At 54.8% G+C, this 9,767-nt stretch overlaps 1 protein-coding gene across 1 annotated transcript; it reads left to right on the top strand.

Moving 5' to 3' along the window:
• The first annotated feature begins 4,290 nt into the window (after positions 1-4,290).
• LOC135326329 (olfactory receptor 14A16-like) lies at positions 4,291-5,226 on the top strand. Its single transcript, XM_064504210.1, has one exon. The coding sequence runs from the start codon at positions 4,291-4,293 to the stop codon at positions 5,224-5,226; it is 936 nt and encodes a 311-aa protein (XP_064360280.1).
• The last annotated feature ends 4,541 nt before the right edge of the window (positions 5,227-9,767 follow it).

Below are 9,767 nucleotides of genomic sequence, written 5' to 3'. Positions count from 1 at the left end.
CCCTCATTGTCCCTGACAGTCTCTCCTGAAGAGCTTGTACCCTACCAGCACAGCCCTCCAGTCATGTGGGTGATCCCACCACGTTTGTTCTTCCAGTGATGTTGCAGTCCTGTGACAGCTTGTGCTCCTGGCTGTGCCCCAGGCTGCAGGCATTTGCATCTGTTTGGGCTCCAGAGCCTCAGCTGTGGCAGAGAGAACAGACTGGTCATGGTGAAACCTGTTAGCAAGAGCCAAGGACACCGTGTGTGCAATGGTCCCACTTCAGAGAAGAGACATGCTGGAATAGATTGCAGATGGCAATGTAATGGTGAAAGGAGGTTCCCACTAAGAGAGCAAACCCTGCAGTGCCCAAGGCAGGGAGAAACAGAGCTGGGCTGTGCCGGAATGTCAGGAGAGGGGTTGGCTGCCTGAGCTGACTCTGCAGCACTGTGGGGCCTGTGACAGAGGTGGACTGATCTCCAGGCAGGAGAAGGTGCCAGTGAAGAAAGTCCCTGGGCCTGAACAGCCTGTGATCCAGCCACCCTGAGGCCATCATTAGCCCATTCCCTGTTCATGACATCCAGGGGTGAGAAGAGGTTCAGGGGGAGGAGAGCAAGAGGGTTTGAGAGTGCAGAGAGTAGAGCAGAGACCTTGGTGTGATGTGCCTCCCATTTATGAAGCACACTTGAATGTAGCCGAGATGGACTTGGCCTAAAGGCAGTAGTAGGATCCAGTTGTTTGGGCACAGGTAGGAAACCTGAGAGGCCCTGGGGCATTTGCCCAGCACCACTTCTAAGGGGCATGGTTTTCCTGCAGGTGCCATGCTCTGTGCTAGAGACATGTGGTTGTGCTACACACCGCAGGCATCTGACGTGGTCCCTGCCTATGGCCTGTCTTTATGTCACTGAATCATGTGTCCACACTGAATTCTGTTAGCTTTTGGGACTGCAGAGGTCTGCCTGTGTCTCTGCTTCATAGTGAGTGGAGCTCTAGTAGTAGCAATAGGCATCTAGTGTCATTACAGATGGCCAAGGCAATTCCCCACCTGGCCCCCACCTGATGCTCTAGAAGGATGTAGGTCTCACAGTTGCTCCATCAGAGCAAGCAGACACTGGCACATGCCTGGGACCAGCTCTGTCTCTTCAGCTGTCCCCAGGTATTTGTGTGTGGGCAACTGACTCCCACCCTCCATCTCCAGTGATTACAATGGAAGTTTAGACAAGGAGCTTGCTTGTAGACACCTCTGTTGTGCTCACTTCAGCTTGGGCAAGGGGAATCCCACCTCCAGTGTGTTTGTGGAGTTCACGGGAGGGATATGAATCCCACTGCAGCTCAGGGGCTTCTAACCTCGTGTAAGATGCTTCAATGGACTCATCAGAATCAATATCTGAACCATGTTTCGGTGAGCTCCCTTCTTGTCCCCGTGTAGGTGTCCTGCCTAGTTAAGAGATGGGAATAGGGACATCCACAGTGGGACGTTTCCACCTCTTGCAGATAACCATCCTCTGATGAAACAAAGGGCAATGCTGGAATCAGTCTTCCTTCAGTGCTTAGAGAGGGACCATCGGTGATTATTTTAGTCTACTTCACCTTTCCCAGGAGGAGGGAGCACAAGGGACAGAGACATTGGTGTCTTCAGCTGGGCCTCTGCTCCTGAGTGGGGCCAGGCTCCTGGGATGGAGGGAGCTCATGGCAACCTGGCAGCACTGCCCAGAGACAGCTGTGTGCAGGAGCAGCTCCTCTGCAAAGAGCAGCAGAGCTGTGGGCACTGCCTGCTGCTGCTGACATGAGCTGAGAGAAGGCAGAGAGAAGTGCAAGGCAGTGTGGAGTGGGAGGACAGAGGAGAGCTCACTGTGGGAGAAATCTTCACAGCCCTTTGCACGGTAAGGCTCTGACTGGAGAGCAATACTACTGAGGTTCCTGGAAGGGACTTCTGAACCCAATCCATCCCATCCCATGACTGACAGGCTTTTTAAGAATTGCTCTCCCCGTTCTTCTAGTGCATAGGAGAAGCAGATCCTTTAGAGCAGGGATTCCCTGCCACACAGTCACAGGGACAGGGCATGCTGCTCCCTTCTGCCAGGGGCAGCTGCGTGGGGGTGAAGCCTGGGTGTGCCCTCAGGTCTGTGCAGGGCTGTAATCCAGAGAAGTTCAGAGCAGTGATTCTGCCGCCTGTGAGGGTCAGCACTCAGCCTGCCCAGGGAGCTCCCCACGGTGCTGCAGGACAAAGCTCTGGGTGAGAGGAGCGACCCCCAGCAGGGCAGGTTTATTTTCCCACTGAGAGTGTGCTGAGTGGATCAGGACTGCTCACAACTCTAGCTCATGCACAGGAGATGTCTGAGGAGCCTTTCCAAGAGGAATATCAAGAGAAGGGCTACTTGAAAGAGAAGGTGCCTTTTTTCAGGCGTCCGGGCTTTCAGTTCCCTAATTTTGTCAGGGAGAAAAAAAGAAAGAGTTTTCTGTTTTATCAAGGAACTGGGACTCCTGAACATTCACTCTGAGAGATTAATAGGTTTGTGAGAAACCTCAGCAAGCTGCTTCATGCACACGTTAGCCTAGAGACAGCATCAGAATCACCTTTGTGGCCTCATAGGACTTTATGTGACCTGCTCCTTAGGATGTGCATGCACAGAGATGCCCCTGGCAAGTACCCTGATCCGGGAGGTTTCTGTAGGGCAGAACTGAGCACACAGAGGTTGGGAAGGGGTCTGGGAGCACTGACCAGGAATACATGTTGGGACAGAGAAAGAGCTGCCAACAGGGATAGCTCCAGGCAGCAGAGATGGGCAGGGAATGAGAGGGAACTGTTAACGGAAACATCATGGGAGAATGGAATTAGGCAAGTCATGGTTAGTACTTTTGATGCTGACATCTTCCTCTGAGCGAGTCCCCCATGTCTCCTCTCCCACCCAGCAGACCCTCTGTCCTGACAGTCATGGGGTCCAGGGCATGAGCCACCTCCTCTGCAGCCAGACCTCCAGCAGAGGAGAGGGGCCTCTCTCCTGCCTTGGGCCTGTTTACTGCTGCCCGACAAAGGGGCTGAGAGTGACTGCCCTGCGATGTCACCCTCTGTGAGGTGGCATGCCCAGCTGGGTAAGCTGAAGGCTTTCCTGAGTGCCCATCTGTCTCTCTCTCCTTGCCTTCCTTGGCAGCAGAATCATGGTGGTGTTCCTTGTTTCCCCTCCTCTCCATGCTGCTCCTGTTCTTCTCTCGAGCTCCCTGGGGTTGGGGGGTTTTCAGCTGCAGTTCAGGCACCACCACTGTGAGTTGTGCAAGAGAGGGGTCTGCACTGCAGCAAGGTGTCCTCAACCCCCTTCTAGCCTGTGCAGCTCCAGGAAATGCAGTCTGTGGGGTTAGGAATTGAGCTGACTCTCCCTTCAGGAGAGCTCATCTTCAGTCCTAACATCCTTTGACCGTTTCCCTGTCATGTCCTGCCAGACTTTGAGCTGCCCTCCAGAAGGGCACCGCTGCCTCATAGCATCTCTGTGATGTCTGAGAGACCCATGAAGAAATTGTAGAGATGCTGAGAGGATGGAAATGGTGTTGGAAAACTGTATACGGGCAGCTGAAAAGAGCCCTGTGTTCTTGCCTAGAAGGGGAGTGCGGAGACCTCTCTCTGGTACCCTGAGAAAGGGAGAGATGGTTGGACATCTGTGGTTTTGAAACTGGACTCATCTGCTCCTAGCAGTGGCTGATTTCTTTCTAGGGCAATGTATGAGAGTGATGGTCCTCCAGCTCAAAGTGGTGTGAGCACAGGACAGCTGGGAACAAGGCTAATAGACAGACAAGCTGTTCTCACTTTGTACTAAGTGGCAGTGAATCTTTGTTTTTAAAAACTCACAGTAGAAATACTGAGAATTTGTGCCGTTGAGGAACGCTCCCCACGGGTGACAAGGACATCTAAAAGAAAACAAACTTTATTAAAAATTCCCTAAAACTCTGTTTCTCAACTCTCATTCTTTAGAGCAGGTAATGAAAACAGTGAAAAGCCATTCCACAGGACAAATAGACTTTATTTGACAGAAATTGTGAGTGTCAGAGCTGTTGACCCCTGTTCCCATGTTCCCGCTACTGTACAGCAGGACTGACTCCTCTGGAGCCCTGGGGCAGAGGCTTCTGCTCCTCACAGCACACTCAGCCAGCACAAACCAGACCTCAAGCACGGTACCTGCCCAATGATCCTCCCCAAAAAAAGAGAGAGGCAATGTGGTGTTTTCAAAGAGAAATGTTACTTTTTTTCCTAGGAAGGTCTCTCCTACCTTCTCAATGTCTTCTCCTCTTTAGACAGTCCCCAAAGCCGAGTGGGACCACATGGCCAACAGCAGCTCCTTCAACGAGTTCCTCCTCTTGGCATTTGCAGACACACGGGAGCTGCAACTCTTGCACTTCTCACTCTTCCTGGGCATCTACCTGGCTGCCCTCCTGGGCAATGGCCTCATCATCACAGCCGTAGCCTGTGACCACCACCTCCACACCCCCATGTACTTCTTCCTCCTCAACCTCTCCCTCCTTGACTTGGGCTCTATCTCCACCACTGTCCCCAAATCCATGGCCAATTCCCTGTGGGACACCAGGGCCATTTCCTACCTGGGATGTGCTGCCCAGGTCTTTTTCCTCTTTTTCTTATGTTCAGCAGAGTTTTCTCTCCTCACTGTCATGGCCTATGACCGCTATGTTGCCATCTGCAGACCCCTGCACTATGGGACCATCATGGACATCAGTGCCTGTGTCAAAATGGCAGCAGCTGCCTGGGCCAGTGGTTTTCTCTGTGCTCTCCTGCACACTGCGAACACATTTTCAATACCACTCTGCCAAGGCAATGTCGTGGAACAATTCTTCTGTGAAATCCCCCAGATCCTCAAGCTCTCCTGCTCAGACACCTACCTCAGGGAAGTGGGGGGTAGTGTGGCTACTCTTTCTGTAGTGTTTGGGTGTTTCATTTTCATTGTGGTGTCCTATGTGCAGATCTTCACTGCTGTGCTGAGGATCCCCTCTGAGCAGGGCCGGCACAAAGCCTTTTCCATGTGCCTCCCTCACCTGGCCGTGGTCTCCCTGTTTGTCAGCACTGGCATGTTTGCCTACCTGAAACCCCTCTCCCTCTCCTCCCCAGCTCTGGATCTGGTGGTGGCTGTTCTGTACTCGGTGGTGCCTCCAGCAGTGAACCCCCTCATCTACAGCATGAGGAACAAGGAGCTCAAGGAGGCCCTGAAGAGATTGATGCAGTGGGTACAAGGTCAGCGCCAGTAACTGTCCCACATTCATTCACTCACCAGGACATCCGGCATCAAGGCTGTCTGTTGTGCATTTCTTTCTTTCTGTAGTTTCCTCTTTTACGTCCATGTTAAAAAACAAACACAAATATCCAGTTCACGCCCCATCTCCTCAGGAATCTCTCATTTGAATCTGATCCAGGCTTCTCCCTTCATCAGCAGAGACAGAGGAACCTCAGAGCCTGCTAGTCTGAGCTCCTTCGGATGCCCCGAGTGCATTGAGGAGAGTTTGGTTTTGGCAGTGTCTGCTTTGGCACTACCACAGCAGGTATTTCCTCGCTGCAGCCCTCGCATGGGGGCTGCAGCTTTTCTGGAGACACATCCACCCACAGCAGCAGGACTTTCTCTTTTCAGGCCTGCTCTCCTCCCTTCCAAACTGTCCTGATATGCTCTGATGTGTGCATATAGCCTAAGCGCTTTGCTAACGTGATGGTGGTAGGATTGTGCATCCCTGTGCATTCCTGTGAGCTCACGCAGGACCAGGCACTGAGCACCCTTATGCCAGATGTGGCCTCCAGAACAGCATTTCTACAATAAAAAGAGATCCCCTCAATGATGTCTGGCCTTTTTTCAGAAGATGGAGTCAAAAATACACCCAAGGGACTGAACCACTAAGGGATCTACTTGCAAACTCCAGGGCTGCAGGGGATGAGCTCAGAGTCCCAGGGTGATTTGTTAGGGACAAGGGGATGGATCTGAGGCTCATTTCTCAGTGACCAGTGCCAGTGGAGATGGGCAATGGTCTCTGAATTGCCTGCCTGGGGCTGTCCCACAGGTGACAGTGCTGATGAGAGATGCCCATCCTTCTGGAGGGGAATCAGATCCCCCAGGAGAGCTCAGGGGATCTCCAGGGACAGCATGTGCCTGGAGGTGGGCAGTGAGTGGAGCCTCACAAAGTGAGGTCCACAGTGGAGTAACTAGAAGGTAAAGCACTAAATCCAGGGATGCATGGGGAAACAAGGGTTCTGCAATTACAGGAGAGGCAGTGGGGAGCTAAGCAGCCCAGGGAAGGGGCACTGGAGAGTGATTCCTGAACCCTCAGTGAAACACTACAGGCTGGAGCTAGTGCCCCCCCAAACACATCTCCTGCCATTGCAAACGCCCTGGGGTCACTCTGAGCTGACCTGACCCTGTCCCCGTCCTGCTGACCTTACTCCCCATCTCTGCCTCAGACCTACCCCCTCACTACAGTCAGGAAAGCCTTGGCAAGAAAAGCTGTGACCTGAGCAGATCCCAGAGAAGGTTGTAGGTATAAAAGGTGACCCTAGCTCCATAGCAACTCCTGCCTGACAGCCAATTTAAAGGTGTAAGCAGGAGAGCTTTGCATTTGGGACCCCTTCCCAGGTAACACTGCACAGAAAGTCTGAGCTGGGCAAAAAAGTGAGCCAGGCACTTGGGCCTGATTTTACGATGCATAGTTATGACCAGAGGTTTTTCTGTATCACAGCTCAACAGTTTATGAACCATTTGTGCCAGGGTTCCTACTATAAAGATTATGTTGTCAGGAGCACCATGAGCGGGGCTGCTCCCTGTGGGAAGCAGAGCCAGGAGCTGAGGGTGCCGGTAAGGCAGGGCAGGGCAGGGTCCCACTGATGAGAGCTGCCATCCCACAGTGCTTGGACAAGAGGAGCAGAGCAGGTTTGGAGATGGTAACTGGGGTCAGGAACAGTCCAGCAATGGCCAGACAAGACTGTAATGCTCCAGCCAGCCTTGCTTTGTGCAGGAGGTTGGAATGGAGACCTCCAGATGCCCCTTCCCACCAAAATGCCTCTGCAACTCCATGAATTCCTGTTCCTCAGCCTCTGTCCCAGCACAGCTGGGACAGGGACAAGAGCACCTGGGGCAGGGCAGAACAAGCACAGCTGGGAGAGCATCAGTGGAAGATCTAAAGGTGCCTGGCTCAGGCCTGGGCTTTGGAAATCTCCCTCATGCACCCCAAGAGGCTCCATCTGCCTCTTCTGCCCTGCCCTGTGCTCCCCTCCCCTCAGCCAAAGTGGAGTCCAGCATCGCCTGGGGACTCCCTTCCCCATGGGGAGCAGAGGGAGGGCCTTCACCAGCCCCACACTGCCATTTCCAACCCCAGCCTTTGCAACTGTGTGTGTCTGGCTCTGCCCACTTGCCTTTCCCAGTCACGGCTGCACTGAAAACCATGAAAATCCCAGTGTTCCTGCCCCCAAGCTGGCATCCACCACACGCCCGGAACCTTGCCAGATACAAAGGCATCGCCCACCAGTGCTCCAGCCGTGCAGCCAAGGGCAGGGGTCTTCGCCCCAATTTCCCTGCTCCTCCCCTGCTCCTGGCACCGCTGCTGCTGTGCCCATGTCAAACCCTCCAGCCGGCAGACTTCCCTGGGCCTGAGGCAGCTCCAGCTCCCTCCAGGGCTTCTCTGGAGCCTTTCAGGAATGGGCTGAGGTGGGGCTGGCACCAGAGATCTCTGACATGAAAAGGGCTGGGTTATTATTAAATGACTATTAAATGATCCCCCAGAGCCTGGGGGACCTGAGCACTGGGCCCCTGCCCAGCCCAGCCTGTGCTGTGCCCCACACGGGGGTCAGCAGACAGCCATGCTCTGGGATCTGTCATGGCCTGGTGCAGAATAGAGGCCCTGCAAGGCTGGCCTTTTCCCCTCCATTGGGATACGGAGACCTGCAGGAGGATGGAGCTGGCCATGCACCACCCCACAGCTGGGTGAGCAGCCACTGCTGGAAAGGGCTGATGTGAGGGGCTGGCCTGGGACCATGGCCCTGGGGCAGCTTCCCCAGTGTGTCCGTGCAACACAGGGAGCAACTTGGGCTCTTCTCTCCTGCACCCGCCATGTCCTGCTGCCTTTCCCAGCAGACCTGCATTTGCCTGCAAGCACATGGCTGTGTGCTCCCACACTGCCGTTCACATGCAGTAGCTGCCTGCTGGCATTTTTCCTCTCCCAGGCCCTTTCCAGACCAGACCAGACCCTCCCCAGCTCTCCCCACCTCCCCTGCCCTCCCCCCAGCCCACCCAGCACAGCAGACCAGGCTGGGGTGGCCCCACAGCAGTGCCCAACGCAGGGGGCTGCAGAGCTCTGGGCACTCACCCCACAGCCCCAGCCCCTCTGCAGGGCACAGCAGCTGCTGGGGGGCAGAGAGGGGTGTCAGCCTCCCCATCAGCCCCACACCTGGGGGCCAGCAATGGCACAAGGCAATGGAGGCCAGGCACTCCAGGTCTCCACTGCTCTCATGACCAGAGATCCTTAACCCTGGCTGCCTGCAGCCCCTCTGGCAGCCCCTCTCCCCAGCACAGCACCAGAGTCCTGGCCCCGGGGCTTCTCAGGCAGCTCCAGTGACAGGGCAGCCTGCCCAGAGCTGACACACACAGAAACAGGTTTTCATACATTCCTCCCCACAAGCACACAATTGCTCCTTTGCTCTTCTCCAGGGACATCCCTGCTCCCCAGAGAGTCTTTCCCCAGGTGCATGCGTGCGTGCTGGCCCGGCCGGCCATTCCTGCACCCCTGCCCTGTGCTCCCTGCAGGGCCCTGGGCTGGTGGTGCTGCTCTGCAGGGCAAGCGGGCTGTGGGGTCCTGGGGTGTCTCCGCACTGGTCATGCTGGTGAGGGCAGACCCAGCTGGACCAGCATCATTGCACCTGACAAACCCTCCCCAGGGTCTGTGGCTGTGGAGGATGCTTGGAGCAATCACAGGGCATTTCACATTGCTCAGGATGGGTTCAGAGGTGTCCTTAGACCCAGTCCACTCCCTCTCCTGAGATTGCAGAGCCCTGATGTGGTGCATTCCCTGGTTTGGCCCTTTGCCTTTGGGTGACTCCACCTGGTTTGGGGAGTCTCCACTCACTGCCCATCCCAGGCACACGCTGCCCTGGAGATCCCCTCTGCTCTCCAGGTGGCTCCATATTGCCTTCCAGCAGGATGGGCATCTGTCACCAGCCCTCTAATGCGTGGGACAGTCCCCAGCAGAGACCTCTTGACCACTCACCCTCCGCAGGGGCACTGGGCACCCACAAGTGACAGCTGAATCCAGCCCTCATTCCCTCACACATCACTCTTTGAGTGTTTCCCCGCTTTGCCAATGGAAAACCCAGGCACAGAAACAGGGCCTTTTTGGGTGCAATTCCCTGAGCGCATTCTTGGCTCCAACTTGGGAAGAAGAGCCCATCCTTCAGGCACAGTAATAAGGAGATCCCCTTTTATTACAGAGATGCTGCAGGGGAGGCCAGCTCTGACACCATGATCTACAGATTTACAGAAGGCCTCTGGGACAGATGCATGGGATTTGTGCTCCTGGAGAAGTGGGATGCATTCAAACATTTGTGCACAAACATGACTGTCACAGACAGAACTCCCAAAGCACAAGAACTTTCTGAGGTAAACTGGGAATTGCTTGTGAGGAGAGATGGGCAGCTCATTGCTGCTGAACTAGTACCACCTCAACGAGTTTCTTCACTGTGTCCTTGAGCTCCTTGTTCCTCATGCTGTAGATGAGGGGGTTCACTGCTGGAGGCACCACCGAGTACAGAACAGCCACCA

The sequence above is a fragment of the Dromaius novaehollandiae genome, unplaced genomic scaffold, assembly GCF_036370855.1.
Source record: "Dromaius novaehollandiae isolate bDroNov1 unplaced genomic scaffold, bDroNov1.hap1 HAP1_SCAFFOLD_27, whole genome shotgun sequence".
Taxonomy (NCBI): Eukaryota; Metazoa; Chordata; class Aves; order Casuariiformes; family Dromaiidae; genus Dromaius; species Dromaius novaehollandiae.
This window is presented reverse-complemented; position numbering and strand designations above follow the sequence as displayed.